General features: G+C 53.2%; 1 protein-coding gene across 1 annotated transcript in view; it reads left to right on the top strand.

Annotated features, from left to right (window-relative positions):
• Positions 1–15894: 15894 nt before the first annotated feature.
• The window catches only part of VAX2 (ventral anterior homeobox 2), a 28137-nt gene continuing 25571 nt past the window's right edge, over positions 15895–18460 (top strand). The window contains exon 1 of the mRNA XM_040458591.1: positions 15895–16165. Coding sequence (XP_040314525.1) covers positions 15928–16165 — 238 coding nt within the window. The 5' untranslated portion in view covers positions 15895–15927. The remainder of the gene's footprint in view (positions 16166–18460) is intronic.

The raw sequence follows: 18460 nt of genomic DNA, 5'->3' as shown, positions 1-18460 counted from the left end.
TGAAGAATAAGGAGACAATGATAACTAAATAAAGCACCTAATCTTGCCTGGATCTTTTTGCTATAGAGATGTTGTCAGGACAACTGGCAAACCTTAATGAGGTCTGAGTAGTCCATGGAGAAAATGTTTACTTTATTATTTTGACGATTGTATCATGACTATGAGGGAGAATGTCCTTACTTGTTGGAAACAGAAAAGAAAGCATATGTCAGCAATTTATGCTCAATTGGGTCCTGGGCAGGGTGAGTTCTTTATACCTGACAATTTTTCTATAAGTTTCAGATTACTTAAAATAAAGCAAGAAAGCATAATACATATAAAACAACTGGCTCGTATTCTTCAAGAAATGTCTATGTTACAAAAAAGCAAAGAAAAGTTGATGAACTGTTTCCAGCTAATGGAGACTAACAGGAAGTGGAAAACTAAATACAATGAGTGATACTGGGTTAGATCCTAGACTAGAAAAAAAAAATGATAAAGGATGTTATTGGCACAATTGGCAAATTTTGAATATGATCTGAAGATTATATAACAGCACTGTTACCAATGTTGTTAAATGTCCTGATTTTGGTCATTGCACTGTGGTCATGTAAGTAAAGGACTTCTTTCTCTGGGCATGATGTCTGCCACTTATTCTCAAGTGCTTCAATAACCATAATTTAATAAATACATAGAGAAAGAGAACGATAAAGCAAATGCAGCTCAGAAACAGGTTTACTGAAGTTCTCTGTACTGTTCTTGTAACTTTTCCATAAATTTAAAATTCTTTAAAACTACACTTTTTAAAGTAACGTTTAAAAAACAAAATGAGGGGCGCCTGGGTGGCGCAGTCGGTTAAGCGTCCGACTTCAGCCAGGTCACGATCTCGCGGTCCGTGAGTTCGAGCCCCGCGTCAGGCTCTGGGCTGATGGCTCAGAGCCTGGAGCCTGTTTCCGATTCTGTGTCTCCCTCTCTCTCTGCCCCTCCCCCGTTCATGCTCTGTCTCTCTCTGTCCCAAAAATAAATAAACGTTGAAAAAAAAATTTTTTTAATAAAATAAAATAAAATAAAATAAAATAAAATAAAATAAAATAAAAAACAAAATGAAATATAAAACCCAATGTGCATGAGTGAAAAGCACACACACAAAACAATGCATATTTTGTGAGAAAGCATAACACAGACATACACACTAAGCACAACTCAGTGGTTCCTTACTGAGGGGGGCGGGAATGGGAGCGAGCGTGCAGGCTAAAGAGAACAAATAAAGCGATTCTTTTAAAGACTGGAGTTGTTGTCTAGAGGAACAAAAGCCAAATTTCTGACCTCAAACTTCTGAGGCATCAGGTGGGATAAGAGTGGAGGCAGGCATGAAGAGGGGAAACCAGACAAACACACTGTTTTGTGTTTTATTTTTATGTTTAGTATTGTTTGAATTGTTTTGTGATATAAAATTCATTCACGTATTATTTATGTAATTTTTGAAATAGAGAAAAAATGGAACATCCATATAATGCTATCTAGACAGCTATTAAAACTGAGATAGAGTGACGTCCACTGATATGTAAGAATGTGATGGCCTCTTGTTAAATCTGTTTTCCAATGGCAATTTGCAGAGTAGCGAGAATAGTGTAAACCGTTGTTGAAAAACACATAGCACATGCAACGCTGTAACTATCAGCTGCGCTACTTACGAAGGGAGGATTAAGAGAAGAACTTCTATACATCTCAGCCTGATTATTTTACAGTGAGTTTGTGTTAACTTATAATTTTTAACCACAAAATGCATGAATATATTCTCGTTATGGAAAATAATAAAATATGTATTGCTTTTAAGATACGTGTAATACTGTAGCTAAGGTAAGGAATTGTTTCTTAAAGGATAATTGGCATTTTTTTAAAGGAAACGTAACCTCCTTTTCAACAACACAACTTAAAACAATAATGATTATGTAATTACGCCTCTATTAATATAGCAACAGTTTAAAATCGTCCGAATGCCCCATGAGGAGATTGTCGGTTTCCAATTTCGGTTCCCGATTTCGCCACCCTCGCTTGACACTTCGCAAAGTATAAGCCACTGCGTGCCCCTGCAAACCCACAAAGCTCTCCAGATACCCAGCACATGAAGGTCCCTGTGTCCTTCCCTTAGTGTCTACCTAACAAACTTCAGCCTGAGGCTGTCGGGTCCTCACCTCCACTGGAAGGTCTTACCTTTCTCCAAGCCGGGGAAGGAACCTCCGTCCTCCTCTCCCCGAACCCCAACCTCACCACTCCACCCCACCAACCCCACGCCTTCCCCGACCTTCACAAGGCTTCCATTGTCTCACCTTCCCTCTCCCTAGAGGGCTCAGCACTTTGCGCGGTAACTCTTGTTCCGGAGACCAGTTTCAGCAGAGGCTTAGGGTATGGGGAAAATGCTTTAAGGCAGTTTGGCGCGATATTAAGAGCAATGAAAATGTCCCTACCCTGTTGAGCCAGTAACGATCCTAATGAAATAATCCTCCCCAAATAATTTGCTCCCCAAAGGAGCAAAGGATGCATTTGAAGATTTTTGTTTGAGCATCATTTTAATGCTGAAAAACTGGACACGGCGGACTATTTAACAATTGAACAGCTAAAGTAAATTACACTAACAAAATATCTCTCGGCCGTTGAAAAGTACGTATGAGGATCATAGCACACGGCAAATATTTAGGTGAGGCAAGTGGAAACTGCAGAATACAAAACTGCATGTTCACCATGACTGAAACGATGCAATTCAAGTGTGCACCGAAAATAAGTCTGAGTGATTATTTTTTTCGTCTTTTTTTAAGAAGAGAAAGTGGTGAATTTAGGTTTAGGCACTGGGATTCTTTTCCTTCTTTCAATTCTATTATTGTTCTGACTGTATGACTAGTGTGCAAAGACTGGAAGCGGCGTTAAAAAGAGCCTCAATATTGTCAATACGATTTAAAAACTGAGAAGTTATTTTCAGCAAGAGGACCGCATTTCTAATGGAGGGACTCTGGCACCTAGACCTGCGAGTGGGGGCTGGGAGCTGGGAACAGGAGTCGGGGTCTTTTAGAATAAAGCCACGACCACCGAGTGAACCTGGACGAACCGGTACGAAAGGGACCCGCGAAGGGTCGCCCACTACCCATCTTCTCCGCACCCGCGACTCGGGTCCGGCTGAGCGGAGCCGATTGCCCGTTCGTTGGTTGAGTGAGTGTATTTCTCCAGCGATCCATCCCTTTAGACTACCTTCCCCATTAGCAACCTGCACGTCCCCACCGAGACCAGCCGCCCTGCTGACCAAAGCGAGGGAATCGAGGGAATCCAGGGAAATTGCGGGAAAGGCAGATCACTCTCGGTGGAGACCCTGCGGCGCTTTGTTTGGGTCGCGCTTGGCCTCCCCATTTCCGGCCCCGCCCCTTCCCACTCTCCCGCCCCCTCTCCCTGACCCGGCTTTCCCTCCCGGGCTCCTGGCACCCTGCTTTCACGGCTTCTGTTCCCCTCTCCCCGGCCTCCTTCTTCCCTCTCTTTCCCTTTCTGCCAACGCCACACACACACACACACACACACACACACACACAGCGCCCTCATCACCACTACCTCCTGCACTGCCTTCACCACCACTGTCTCCCCAAGCATTTGCAATATTTGCCCCAGAGGAGCAGACTCTAAAGAGGGTTCCCCGCGGAAAATCAGCAGGACCCAATCCCAAGGGGCGGGCTTTCGCGAAGACCTGGACGCCTGCCTGAGCCTCCCGCCTCCATCACTCCAGGCGGCGGCCTCGCCCCCGGGGAAGGGAAGGCGAGAGGCAGCTCCCAGGGGAAGGAACGACCAAGCATCATCAAGGCCACTAGAGACGGCGACCAGGGTGGGGGCCACCTCCACTTAGTGCCGTTGAGCGCTATCCGTCGTCTGTCCGTTTATTGGGGTTTGGGGGTCACCTACCAAGGCCAGGACTTCAGACTGGCGAGCCCCCTTGGCCTATCTCCGAACTCCCAAGTTCTCCACGAGTATCAGGGGGAGGTGAGGGGAGAACGAGCTCAAGCAATACATTCTTGTTCTAAAATTCGTCGGGTCGGGCTCACAGAGTGACACACACTCCCCCAGCGCTCACTTCTTTCGGGGGAAGGGCTGTGCTTCCAGCTCTCCCTCCACACACGTACAGGACTCAGAGACGTGTGAAGGGTGGGTCGTGAGTATGTTTACACCAATGGTGTGACGCTCCCCTATTGCCCCACGGCGCAGGCCGAAGATGTCTGCCTCGGGAAGCGAGAGGGACAAGCCCTTGGCAAAACAAATTCCTTCTCACTGTCCGGGGCAGTCTGTTGAATTATTTGTTTGCCGAAGAGGTGTTCCTTGCCAAAAAGAAAAAAAAAAAAAAACATATATATAAATAAAAGGGAATGGGATTCAAACCTACAAGAAAAGTAGGTAAGCCTTGTTCCTCAGACACACAGGCGCACGCACGCGCACGCGCGTCGGGAGCTCGGGCACTTGTTCTCTTTATCCATTGAAATTGCCTCGGACTCGTTTCGGGGCTCACGTCGCTGTCCCCTCCTTTCGCGTGGCTGAGGCCCAGAAGCGGAGGTGTCTCAACGCCACGGCCGCCAGAACAGACGGCCCTCGCTCCAGAGCCTGCCGAACCCATCCACGCGCTCGGAACTCGGTCCGGCCTCCCGCGATCGCAATCCCCCTGCTGCCGTCCCCGCGCGCGGCGCGCTGCTACCAAGGACCTTGACCTCTCGCGGACCCCGTCGCCTCCTTTAGCTCTCCCTGACCTGCTTTTGAACCCGCTAATCCAGTCCGAACTCTCGCCCCGCAGCGAGCCTTCGCCCGGGCCCGGCGCGCTAATTCCCACTGACCCCCGCCGCCTCTCACCGTTCTGCAGGCTTTGAAGGGTGCGGCCTTCGCGTGCGGCGCTCTCCGGTGCACGGGCTCAGACCGCCCGGCCTCGCTGCAACCCACGTACACGCCCTGGGACCCAAACTAGCAGTCTCGAGTTGCAAACATTCTTTCCTTTCCTTTTTCTTTCTCTTGTTTCCCCTTACTTTAATTCGTTTCTTTAAGAAACCTACCAGACCCACAGAGATCAAAATTGTAGGTAACATACTGAGTTGGCGAGGCTGTTGGGGAAGCGGACACTTTCACACGAGGCTGGCAAGCAAGGAGGGCGCAGAAAGGGTAAGAGGAGTCGGGCTACCAAGGAGCAAGCACCTAGGGTGACGGCGGAAAGGGCAGGAGGGAGAACAGAGGACAGTGGTGACTTCATTCCTGTTTTTAGACGGGAGCGGGTATGTCCGACATGCGGCAAGAAATTGGGGCCTCTGTGATGGGGCTGAGGATCTGGAAACACACCTACTTGTCATTTTATAATCCTTTGTGCTGGTTAGAATTTTTTCCCCCTCAGATGAATGTTTTCCTTTTTTAAAACAAAATTAAAATATAAATTAAAAGTTAATGAAATTACTGGGGCGCTGGGTGGCTCAGTCAGTTGAACGTCTGACTTCAGCTCAGGTCCTGATATCGCTGGTGAGTCCCAGCCCCCGCATCGGGCTCCCTGTTGACAGCGTGGAGCCCGCTTCTCTTCCTGTCTCTCTCTCTCTCTCTGCCCCTCCCCAGCTTATGCTTTCTCGGTCTCAAAAATAAAAACATCAAAAAACAATTTTTTAAGTTAGTGAAATTAGTGCTCAACAAACACACTTACAAACAAAAGCCCCCCACCCCCCCCCCCCCCAAAAAAACACACACCTAAGGCATGGGTCTGCATGTTTGTTACGGGGGTTTTTTGTTTGTATGTTTGTTTTGCTTTTTTTTTTTTTCCCAGCCAACTGAACAGGAAAAAATGTGTTTCCTTTCTTAGATTTTTCTTTATTACAGAATCACTGAGGCTGCAGGAAAGCACCTCTTTAATGGAAGTTATTTTCAAGGGCCATTTTCTAGCCACCAAAACAAACCTGTGCTTAGGCACCAGGTGGTCTGTGTATCTCTTGCAAACCATCAGAGGTGGAGTGGCACCTCAAGATCAACTTCAGAGGTTCCCTGCCATGACTCCATTTTGGGTTTCACTATCCAAGAAGATGTTAGCTGTCTCCAGTAATGTAGGCTCCCTGACTGTGGGGATTTAGGTCTGTTTGGTTCACAAATGTCTCCTAGTGCCTGGCATCCTATTCAGAATATAGTAGTAGCTCAATAAATATTTGTTGGAAGAAGGATGTTCCAAAGAGTGCAGCAGCTCCCAGAGAATAGTTCCCAGTAGATATAAATTCTTGACAACATCTTGGGGGTAATGGAATAGGTGCCCTAAGGGACTATCTGGAGGGGACCTTGGCTAGTGCTCAGGGCCTTCCCAGCATTCCAACAAAGGCACACCAGTCACCCAACACAGGCTACCACACAGCTTCTTGCCCTTCCACTTCTGAAGTCCTTTCTCAAGGTCAGAAGATGGAGAATTCCTTCCTACAGGCTCACTCTCACAATCATCCCCAATTAACTCCCTGTTTGCGTGGCAGCAGGTGCCCGGCCACATAGTGGAGGGGCAGAAGACACTCTAATCTGGACCAGTCTGACCCAGAGAGCAAGGAAGCTTCTTTGGGTCGAAAAGTAGGGGAGTCCCCAGAGCCACGGTAACCACTGAAGGGGCGCCAGACATCATGCTTCCTGGCTTCCCTTTCCCCAGCTTAGTCTGGAATCCACCTTCGGGTGACGCTGATGGCAAATGACCCTTCTTAGGACAACAACATTCAAGACTAGCGAGTTCCCTGGCCCTGGGGACTTGGGACTGGGGTAGTTGGTGACCCTGAATGTGCAGTGTGGCAGCAAGCATAGCAAAGAGAAGAAGGAACCAAGTCTACAGGGTAAGTCGCTGTGGCAAGCTTTTCTGAGGCACAAAGCAGGGGAAGAACAAATGAGCATCTGCCCTTGATGCAGGCATCAGAACAAAACGCCTCTTCAAACTTATTCTAACAACATTTAAAAAATTATTTTACTAGATTCATTTGAATTGCGACACCCCAAAATTCAAAAGGCATGAAACGATATAAAAGCCACCATTGCTGGCCTCCAGGCCACTCCCCAAAGGCGGCCCAACGAGCCGCTCGGCTCTCCTGGCCAGGCCTGGGGGGAAATGCCTGGGAAAGGTGGGAGGCCAGGACACTGCCTGTGGGGAACCCCCTGTCCCCAGGCTGCGGGACGCAGATCCTTCTGGGGCTTGAGTTGCCATTCCTTCCACTCCCAAGCCATGGACCTACACCTTGGGAAGGACCATGGGCTGGCTGGGGTTCCCCAACAGGGAAGGGAAAATCTGGCTTGGGGTGGAAGCATGAGTGGCACTTTAAACACGGAAAACTCAGCAGTGTCCAGCAGTGTCCAGGATTGGATGACTGAAAGCAGGGTTCAAGTCTCGGCTGCACCGCCCACTGTCTTCACTGAGCTCGGTGTTTGCTTTCAAGAAACACGAGGTTGGATGAGAGCAGCTGATTAGCTATCCAGAGGCTTTGGCAGTGAAAAGCATTTCTCCTGCACCCCCACCCCCACCCCACTTAGGCAGCTGGAGTTGAAGGTCTGGAATCTGGATATGCAACCCCCAGGCCAGACAACCTTTCCCTGTCCCTTGGGCCATGGCTAACCTTTTCATTCTTTCATCCATCCAGGTGGAAGGGAAAGGGGGATGAACTAGTGCTACCTGTGAGCTCTGGCTCTAAGCCCTAAGTGATGAAAGCTTAAATTTACCTCCCTCTAGCACCCATTGAGGGCCAGGTATTAGATAAAGTGCTCCACACAGATTAACCTACTCCTCAAAACAACTCTGGGAGTTTGGTACTAACATTATCCCCATTTAATGGGTGAGGATGCTGAGGTACAGAGAGGTTAAGCAACCTATTAGCAAGTAGGTAGTGGTAGAACCAGGATTCTAACCCAACCTAGCCAAGAGTCAGGGCACTGAATTTTTACCACAGAGCCTCTAATTCCTACAAACCTCCCAGTCCAACCGTCTCCTCCTCACTGGACAGGAGTGGAAAGGGGGCTTCTAGAAGGTGACCTATTAGCTGGGGACAAATAGCCAGTGTGTGCCCTGTCCCTGAGCCTCACCATGCTCCTCCAGCTGCTCCCAGAAAACTTCCTACCTCTTCTGAGCTGCAAGTGGAGCACCCCAAACTAGGGGTACACCCACACTCCCACACAGATAAGGTAGAAACCACCCAAATGTCTATTAATAGTGAATGGATAAGCAAATGTGGTATAACCCATACAATGGAATGTTAATCAGCCATGAAAGGCATAAAGTACTCATATATGCTATAACATGAACGAACCTTGAAATATTATGCTAAGTGAAAGAAGCCAGGTGCAAAGGCCACTTATTGTATGATTCCATTTATATGAAAAATCCAGAATAGGCAAATCCATAGAAACAAAGTGGTTGGTTAGGTTGCTTGGGGCTGAGGTTGGGGTGGAAAGTTGGGTGATCGCTAAAGGGCACGGATTTCCTTTTGGGGTGATGAAAATGTCCTAAAATGTACTGTGCTGATGGCTGCACTGTACATCTGGACATAGGCTACATATTTTAGTATGTCGGTGAAAATACTAAAAACTTTTGAATCGTACAGTGTGTGAATTGTAGGATATGTACGTTATAGCTCACTAAAGCTGTTACCAAAACAACAAAAGCAAAACAACACATAGTGAACCCAGCCACGGTAAACTCAGGTTCTGCTCTTTGAAAGTCTGCATCCTCACAGTCCAGGTTTGTTTTGGTTTCTAGAGAGGCCACAGCTCCCCCTTGAATGTGCCAAGGTACTTCGTCACTCAATCTGAAAGTCCCCACCCCAGCGTCTCTGCGAGGAGCCAGGAGCCGCCAAGCAGTGCCAGGCTGGTGGAGTCCATCGCTGAGTGTGTGTGTGGGGGGGGGGGGCAGCCCAGTTCTCAGAGTGAAGTGGGAGGGAGGGGGAAGAGATTTTTGCCTTAGTAGCACCTTGGGAGCTGGCACCTGGGTGTCAAGCCACACAGACCAGGTTTGTGACCTTGGTCTGTTTCCTCCTCTGCACAAGGAAGCAACCAAGTCCCATCCTAAGGGTTGTCATGACTATTTCATGACAATGCAGCACCTTTTGGGGGCACTTAGGCCTGTATCTCTCGCCAGAAAACAAATAAAACGCTGATTTAAAGAACGATCCAGATAAAATCAGACTGCAGTAGGAGTGAGTGAATTTTGTTTGTTAAGAAAGAAGGAATATGTTTAGAAGATTCTTTCAAGTCTTTTCGTTGGTTCAAACTCTGCACCTGGATGGGATGGTAATGTCCTAAGAAAGACAAATAAAAGAGAGTGCTTCTGCCCCAGCACGGAGAGGGCTGATGGGAAATGGGGAATGTAGGAGCCAGCAAGGGGAGTCAGAGGGAGAGAGGATGGAGAGAAACAGCCACGGAGGCTGAGGGGCTGGGTGGGAAAGACCGCGCAGGGAAGGGAGGAAGGCTGGAGAACCAGAAGGAGAAAGGAGGCAGAAGGAGAAAGATGCGGTGGCAAATCACCAAAGGAGAGAAAGTTAGAAGATTCACAGGGCACTACCAGGAAGAGGAACAGGAAGCCAAGAAAGCTTTGGGGGAAATCTGTCTGGAGGAAAGCAGGTGAGAAGATCACCAAATTAGGAGTCCCCCCACCCTTCACACCAAGTCCCTGTCCTAGAACCTGGGGGCACCCATTCCTGCGCTAGTGGCTGACTCTACCTCCAGCCCTGCCCCGCCAGCCACTTCCTCTCCTCAAGAGAATCCCGAGTCCTATGGGTGAAGGGAGCTTTTCAGATCAGGTTGGACACCTTTGAGTTGGGTCCAGTTGTATCCTGACCAGGCCTGTTCACCCTCTCTGATCCTCCCACTGCCAACCTGCTCCCACCTTCCAGGTCTCTGCTGGTTTCCCTCCTCCCCCACCCACCCAAAAGCCTGGCTGAAATAACCATATCTCATTCCCTGGATTACCACATACTGACCACCCAAGACCTGGATGAAAGCTCCTGGCTTTCATCCAGCAATGCCTTCTTCCCCTACCCTTAGTCCAATACAAAAATTCCTTCGCCTGGAAGCCTCTTAACTATCAGAAACCCACTGGGGACCTGATTTGAAGTCATTAGACCTAAACTGAAGCTATGTGGTCTGCAGCCCAGCACTACTGATTTTTTTCTAAGTTACCCAGGTGATTTAATACATGGCAAGTTGAGAAATCCTTTGCCCCCTCCTGTAAGCCTTCCTGGCACTGGTCCAAAGCCAGAGGCAAGGCAGGAGTTGCCTACTGGTAGCCACTGGGTGGTTGGTACCTGGAAAATATTGTCAGCCCTGCCCTGCTTGCAGCTGTCACCCCAGTGTGGCCCTCTTTACAAACTAGACCCATAGCCTCCCCTGGGCAGCTCTCCCCATAGGCCTCAGGACTCACAGGCTCAAGAAAGTTACCAGCAGATTGTACCAGACTTGGCACTGGCAGATCTTGACAGCCCTAGAGCTCGGAAAGCCCGCCTGGGATCCTTGCCTAAGAAGAGGAGGCAAAACAAAGCAGGGGAGTGTTGCCTTGAGAGGCAAAGAGGTGGTGCCGCAGCTGGTGCCTCCCCCATCTCACCCTGTACCAGCCCACCCTAGCCCAGCTAACTTGGGTTCCCTGCTCTGCTCGAAGAGCTGACCTCTGCCCCCATGGTGGGCACCCCTAGGGCCCAGAGCGTCCTGTTCCCTGCAGAATCCTCAGAGGGCAACACTGGCATCCCGCAAAGACAGGCCTCGGGCATCTTGTATTGCCCGAAATTAGTCAGTGACTGACTTGCAGTGCCTGAGCCTGCAGGTGGTTAGCTACCTAGGAGGGGCCTAAACGCTGGGATCTGAGGAGCCTCACTCTGCCCCAGCACCTCTCCCACCAACCCCAGGAACAGGTGTCTCACCATTAGAGCACCCCTGCTCGGGTTTTAGCACCATTACTCTTCTTAGAAACGAACACACTGTATTGTCTTTTACAAAAATAACAAGGCTCATTGTAAAAATCAAAACAAAACAAAAACTCCAACAGCACCCTAGCTCCTTTTAAAATGCCAATCCCTTCCTATCAGAGAGGGGGACAATAGGTACCCTCTGAAGTGCCAGTACAGAGATCTGGCTCCCAGGCACATAGGGGTGCAGGCAGGGTCAGGGGAGGAAGTGATGCATGGATTTTTTTTTTTCTGCCAGCTTGGTCTTGTGCTCCCCAGCCGAATCTTCAAGGAGTGTCCTTCCCTATTCACCCAAACCCCTAACTCCCTTTAGCTGCAGGAGAAACCCATCCCAGCAGTAATAGCGGGGGGCCAGAAGAATGCCACCCAGCATCTCCCAGGGACCCTTATATGGGACCCCAAAACCAGAAAGAAGAAAGATAGACAGGAGACCCAGACCAAAAAAAAAAAAAGGATGAGGCAAGGCAGAAGAACCCGGACCTCCTGAGTTTCTAGGCCTTAGGGAAAGGACCGGGGAGAAGCACGGGGTTGAGAGAGGGGAGTAGGGAGGTAGAGACAGAGAGGCCAAGGATGAGTACAGGAAGGAAGCCAGCTGGGGAAGGCACCTGCAAAGGCTGCAAGCTCAACCCAGGCTTCTACCATGAGCCTCAGCAGAAGGAAGAGGCACCAGAAGGAGCAGGGCTGATCTGGGGCCAGGGCTCCAGGCCTGGAGGGCTGGTCTGATGCGCTTGCCAGAGCACTGTAGGGATACAGAAGAAGGGAGAATAACCAGACACAGAATGGGAACTCCAGCATTTCAGGTCCTGAGCACCAGAAGGCGATACTGAAGGCTCCAGCCAGAGCTGCAGGATCACTGTCAGTGAAGGACCAAAGGGCTTGACTGTGAGATACAGGTAGCATGTGGGGGAACCTAGGCCCCAACTCTCACCCAGCCATATGCACATGTTGGCTCCCCAGGATGGGTGGCACACTTCTGATCCTAGAGGACCTGCTGCCCAGCAGGGTGGAGGTAGGAGAACTATTTACCCCTAGGTGCTGGGGACCTAGCTCTCACAAGGACTCAGGCTTAGGAAGTCAGTCTCATTTGCTGAGCTGCTAGAAGGCCTGGTGAAGGTGGATGGGGAGGGCCTGGAGAGTCCCTGAATCTCTACACCAGGGGAAACCTCCCTCCACACCAGGGAGACTGAATCAAGTCCACACCAGGGGAATGAGTGGCAAGAATTGGAGACAGCAGTTAAGCAAGGTGCTAAGCAAGGCAACACCTGAGAGAGGACAGCCTCTTACCTCAACTCATGCCATTTTGGGGAAACCCTCTGGAGACCTAGTCCTAAGGAGTATCTGTGCAGAGGTGGGTTGGTGGAGCTCTTTCCTGACTGACGGTCTCCCTACTCCTGCAGCTGAGTGGAGGACCAGGACCACCATGTGGCCAGGGAACTCCTTGCAGCAGAGCATCATGGGACTCCAGCCCAGGATGCAGCAGTTCCTTGTGACCAGACCTGCTCATCCTGCAAAGCAGAAGCCCACTAATTCCCTGGGACCAGCAGAGGCCGGGACAGACACTGCTAGCAGGGATGGACCTTGGGCCACGAGCTGCTAAGGCCCTATGGGACCCAAAAAGGGCCAGATCAACACCTGGAGTTTGTCTACACTGGAGCCCTGGGAGCGACAGAGCCACTGAGAAAGCAAGTTTAGGCCATAGCCCTGCCCCCTATCTGCTGGGACTCCCTTACCGCCTGCCCCCCCCCCCACATGCCTCCCTGCTAAGGTTCCTGAATCACTTTATGAAAAAGGAGAGACACAGAGATTTTCCAGATCCCTGGGATCTTGCCCCGGTTGAGATGACTGTGAGACTGCGAGTGTAGACTGGCAGTGAAAACATAGGATATAGGACACATAGGCCATCCAATCCCGGATCCCACTGCGGGGTGAGGAATCCCAGATCCTAGTGAATTCTGGCCAGGCGGACTGCACCCCTGGAGCTCTGTGTCCAGCTTACCCCGAGGCAGGAGGATCTCCCAGAGCCAAATGGCATCCCAACATGTGAGCGCGCGCACACACTCAGCAAGGCCAACCCTGTATCTCGCTGCCACGTGGTCATACTCAGGTACTGGCGCGCCCAGCGATCCTCACCCAGCACACTCAGGAGGTAGACCCGAAGGATAAAGTCTCCAGAGAGAAAAGGATGCGGGTGGGAGCCCAGTGGTCCCGCACAACCTGCCTACTGGCTTGGCAGTGGGCCACGAGGCGCTAGGATGTCCTGGCAGGCATCTCCGTTGGGCCAGAGCCCGGGGCTGGGTGAGTAGATCCGACACGGCCAACCCCCTCTCCCCTGGCCCACATCCACACAAGCACACCGCACAGGTTCTCTGCTTCAGCATGCAGAACCCCTGAGTTCCTTACTCGCTGGTCATGGGTACAATCACCAGGAAGGGAGACCCACCTGCCAGGCCTGCGGAGAGGAGAGCGCCCGAATGCCCTCGGGACACCAAATCCCACCCCGCAAAGAGGGAAAGTGAGAGGGAAAAAAAAATAAAGGGCTGGAGAAAGAGAAAGAGTGGGACCTCCGGAGAACCAACCCTCCTCCTGTTCTCCCAGCAGGGCTCCCCGAAGCTAGGGAAGGGGAGTCCCCAAGTGCCTGGGTCCTGTCTCTGTGGGATTCTGCCTCACCAGACAGACTGGCCTGGATCACCCAGGAGGGTGCAGATGCCCGAAAACTGATCCCTGGACCTCAGAAGAGTTCGCTGGAGGGAGACTGGAGTTACCGGCACTGAGACCACTGAGATATGCTGTGAAATTGAAATTTAAAGGGCAAGAACAAACAAAACCCAGCAGGGCTCAGCAGGTGTCCTTGCCTTTTTCTTTGAACACAAACTCGGCCGTGAAAGTGGCAGGGGAAGAGTGAGGGCTGGGGAGCCGGGAAGGTTCCAGTCCAGTTTTTGCTTTCTGCTTCCTACTTGAATAATAAAAACAAGTAAACTTGAGAGAGGGGGCCAGAGAGGAGAAAGACAGGTGCAGAGCTGAGGCTGGATCCCGAGACCAGCATTCCACTGGTTTGTGGTGGAGGGCGTGCTGGCCTGTGTGGGTGGGGGTCTCTGAGGAGTTGGGCCCCTCCAGTGTGCACTGCAAGGGTCCTTCCAACCGAGATCGGTCCAGTTGGGTCACACTCCCTAGGTTCTCCTGTTACTATGAATTTCCTTTCTCCCAGCCCCCCAGGTGCCACCAACTGGCAGCACCCGCAGCTGGTCCAGACTGCTCTCCCTCTGCACAGCCTGTCCAGGATCCTGGCCACCAGCCTGTGCTCCTCTGCCCCACCCAAAGTACCTAGTGGCCAAGTTTTTTTCCTTCCTTCCTTCCTCCCCCCACCTTTCTGTTAGCAGGTAGCAGCAGTCCTCCTGCACTCTTTACCCTCCCCTCTTCCTAGTTCTCAACTCCTTCATTATCAGCCACCCAATTAAGTAATTGGGGCATCCAGCCCACCTGGCCTTCTGCAGGGGACATTCATGACTGGACACAAATACATGCACACTGGACACACGCTAAGGCAGTAACACACACACACATTCATACACTGGCTCACCCAAATCATGGAGGCTGCACCAGCAGCACGCTCAGCCCGGACAGTCACTTACCCCCTCACCTCACTACCCCCCCCCACACACGCACATCATGGGCCCTGCCCCCACAAACACTCAATCAGCCCCCCAGACAGACCGAAGCAACCTCGCTCACCCGGGAATGCGAGCCAGAAAAGAGAAGCAAAGTCTGCAATCAGGTGCTTTAGGGGAATGGTCATCGGCACTCCCGCCCACAAACAAGTTGAACACACATCTTCACTGGGGTCTCTCAATCTCTGTTCGAGCCCCTTTCTGAGTCAAAGTAAGGGAACGAAGGGCCCGGCCTCTCTTGGCGCTGGCAAGGCAGAAGCTAGACTCAGGCGGGCACGGGCTCCTCTGAAAGCGCTGGGGACTCGGAAGCCTCGGAGGGCCGAGCGCTCTGCACAGGAACCCCCACCACCTGGCTTCCCAGCCCAGCTGGCTTCTAGCCACGCTGACCTCCGCGCCTCGATTTTCCAGGGAAGGTGGGACCTGGGACCAGGGCTGGCTGGGGTAGGGGGCATCTCCACAGTAGCGGGGTGAGGCTGGCACAAGGAAACGCCCATCTGCTTCCCAAGTCTGAGGGTGCGGGCCCCGCGTGAGGGCCTCCAGGCCGTGGGGGAACCGGGCGTTTGCTGCCTACCACAGTCTCCGCCTCACTCGACCCTCTGGGCTCCTGGCCCCTCTCTGCACGTGTTTTCTCAACCCCCCGCGAGTGCGGGTCACTCCGTCAGTCCCCTGGCCTCTCTCGGGGTCATTTACCACATTCTAGGCCTTGCTCTCCCAGGATCGCCGGGACGCGCCTTCGGTCCCGCTGCGAATGCGGGTGGCGGTATGAGTCTGGGGGCAGGGGTGGGGCACTGAACCCCAGACCTGAGGCCCTGCCTCCAGCCTCCCCCCCCCTACCAGCCGAGCGCCCGAGCAAGGCCAACCTCCTGTTTTCTGCTGGGTCTCGCCGGGGTCGCCTTCCTGGAGCACTTTGGTTATTGATCCCGCCGAAAGAGCTGGAGCGCGGAGCCTGAGCGTCCCCGGGGAAGGAGGGAGTGGGGAGCACAGAAGGCAAGGGACTGGGGGAGGGAGTTGATAAACTTTAGGGGTGGCCGTAGGGCTAGGCCAGCACCCCCAGAATACCGCCCCAGCCTCCCTCTGCCGGACTGGGAGTGGGGCTAGATCGGGGGTGGAAGAGTGGGACCACCCTCCCATCCTTCGGCGCTGCTCCCTCGTGAGCCGCTGGGAGTCAGAGAACCCCGACTCGCGCCCAATCAGCAGGGATGGGTGGAGCAGCCGGGTAGGGGCGGGGCCCGAGGAGTAGGGGCCGGGCGGGGGGCGCGAGGGGCGGGGAGCCACGGGCTTGGCCAGCTCAGGCTGGCGGGGCGGTGGAGAAGGCGGCGGTGGCGGCCGGCATGGGCGATGGGGGCGCGGAGCGCGACCGCGGCCCGGCACGCCGGGAGTCGCGCGGCGGGCGCGGCGGGGACCGCGGCGGAGCGGAGGACTCGGGCGCCGATGCCGGCCGCCGCAGCCCAAGGGAGATTGCGGGGACCTCCGCCTCTAGCCCCGCGGGCTCCAGAGAGAGCGGCGCCGACAGCGACGGCCAGCCCGGGCTCGGAGAGGCAGACCACTGCCGCCGCATCCTGGTGCGAGGTAAGCGGACAGTTCTTGGTTCTGGCCCACCGGACCCCCACCCTAGCCCTTCGGCTGCCTCCACCTCCCAGTTCACACAGACAGCCAGTCATCAGTCAGTCATTCATTCAGCAAATACTATTTTGAGCTTCTATTGTGTGCTGAACACTGAGCTGAGTGCAGGGGACAAAGCGGCGAACGGGACCAAAGAGATGTCCGTGTCACTGCCTTACAGTTCTCAGCCTCTCGGGCCGGCCGCTCACCCTAGGCCCATCCCAGCTGGGTACGGCGGCGGGGACCGGGATACAAGTGCGGGGTGCGGACAGCCGGGTCCCCGCCCCGCGTCCCTCACGGGTGGTGCGGAGAAAAGCGTCACGAGCGCTCCGCGGGGTCAGGACGAGGAAGGACCAGCGTCCGGGACCGCGGGAGGGAAAGGCCGGCGCTCCGCTCAGCGGCCGGGACGCTTCCCGGCCGCCTGCCCAGCCTCGTTTCCCGTTCCCGGCGACGCAGACCGCACCGGTTGCTCGCGGGAGAGGGCATCGGAACGCGGAGGGCGGCGTGCGGCGCTTGCCCGCCTGGGCTTTGCTCTTTCGGCTCGCGCTTCCTCTCGGCGTCTGGGCCCAGCCGGCTCTCGGTGCGGCCTTCCCCCGGCCTGGCCTTTCGCGTGTCTCTCCCGTTCTCCCTCGCCCTTCGCCCTCCTCTCTTCTTTCCTGGCTTTTCGCTCCGCCGAGCTCTCCTTCCCAGCCCTCTTTTCCTGCAAGCGCTTCTGGACTGCGCTCGAGTACCCAGCTCTGCCTGGTCTCCTCGCCGCGAGGCCGACCCCTAAAGCCACCCTCACGCGAAGCTCTAGATCAGCTTTCGCCGGATCCGGGCCTCGCCCAGAGAGATGGAAGGAGAAAAGGGGATTCCGGGCACTTGCCTTCAGGCTGCCCCTAGGCCGCGGCCAGAGCCTGAGATCTGTTTCCCCCACTGTCTCTGAGCGCCGGCACCCGGAGACCGAGCGCCCAGAAGAGGCCACACGCGGGGAACGGCTCCCCCGACCTCCTTCTGCTACTGCCTGGCTCGGCTTCCTCCCGCTGCCCTTTTACTGCCTCAACTTCCGGAGCGCCCGCCTGCCAGCCGCGGGGCTTTGGGAGTCGACCGGCTAGAGCTGATTTCCGCAACCACCGCGGCCGCCTGGAGAAGAGGAACCAGCCTGAGACTGGCTCCAGGACCCTCCAGCGCCAGGATCCCGAGTTTGTCTGAGCTGAGCTGGGCCACCCACACTCAGACTGAGATACTGTGGCCCGGTTGCCCACGGCCTCCCCACGGCTGCTGAGTTTGGGTAGATCTGGGAATGGGGGACAGGGCCAGGGCAGAGCATGGAGGCAGCCCAATCTAAAGTCGGCTGATGACCGTCTTGGACACAGACTCAGCGACCCATGTCTTCCTGAAACACTCCTGGTGTCAGGTGTGGTCACCTGGAGATGGGGCGGTAATCGATGTTCAGGACACAGGCTGGGGTATGAGGGTGGTCCCCACCCGGCAGCAATTCCATCAGGTGTGTGGACCTGCTGGGCACCTGGGATTAAATCAGATCCCTTTTCATAGACTATGGGGAGTCCTGAATGCAAGATGTCAACAGCCACCTTGGAGCTCTATTGAGAAAATTTGCCTGGCTTCCAGAAATGGAGAAATCAGTCCCTTAAATTACCCACACTCCCTGTTTAAGACCCTCAAATCCCTGCCTGTGACACTCACCACCTCATACCCCATCTATGGGTATTTGTGAGTTGTGGAAAACTGAGAGTTCTGTGCCCACCTACTATCCCTTCCACTCTACTAACTCTGCTTGTATAACAAATAAGTTCTGTGTACAGATGTCAGTTTAGTAACTCCCAGGTGTAGACTTAGCGGAGGTAGGAGTCAAAAGTGACCCTCCACCCTGTGGGATGGGAGCCACCCATGCTAGGAGCAATCTAGAGCTGAGTAGAGATGGACACCACCCCCCCCCCCCCCACTGTATGTGAGATAGCTTGTGTGCATTGTCAGGAGATATACTTTTATAAATGCATGTATGCATACACAGCAATGCCATTATATTTGTACAATATAATGGTAATATAGTATAGAGGGTGTATTTACATGCCTAAAAGAAATAAAAGGTAAACAGGGCCCTCTGCCCTTTCTCATTTAATGAAAAGGCAGTTATTACAGGCCTGAGATACCAGGCATGTCATTTGGCACTAATCCCTCCCAGCCAGGGTCACCTGTGTCACTCCTGGCCCCACAGGGACTCAGGGTGGAGGCTCTGACAGATGAAAGGCCTGGTACTGG

This window comes from Herpailurus yagouaroundi, unplaced genomic scaffold, assembly GCF_014898765.1.
Source record: "Herpailurus yagouaroundi ecotype Mexico unplaced genomic scaffold, PumYag 221, whole genome shotgun sequence".
NCBI classification, from domain to species: Eukaryota; Metazoa; Chordata; class Mammalia; order Carnivora; family Felidae; genus Herpailurus; species Herpailurus yagouaroundi.
The sequence above is the reverse complement of the archived record's forward strand: the minus strand, read 5'-3'. Positions and strand labels throughout refer to the sequence as shown.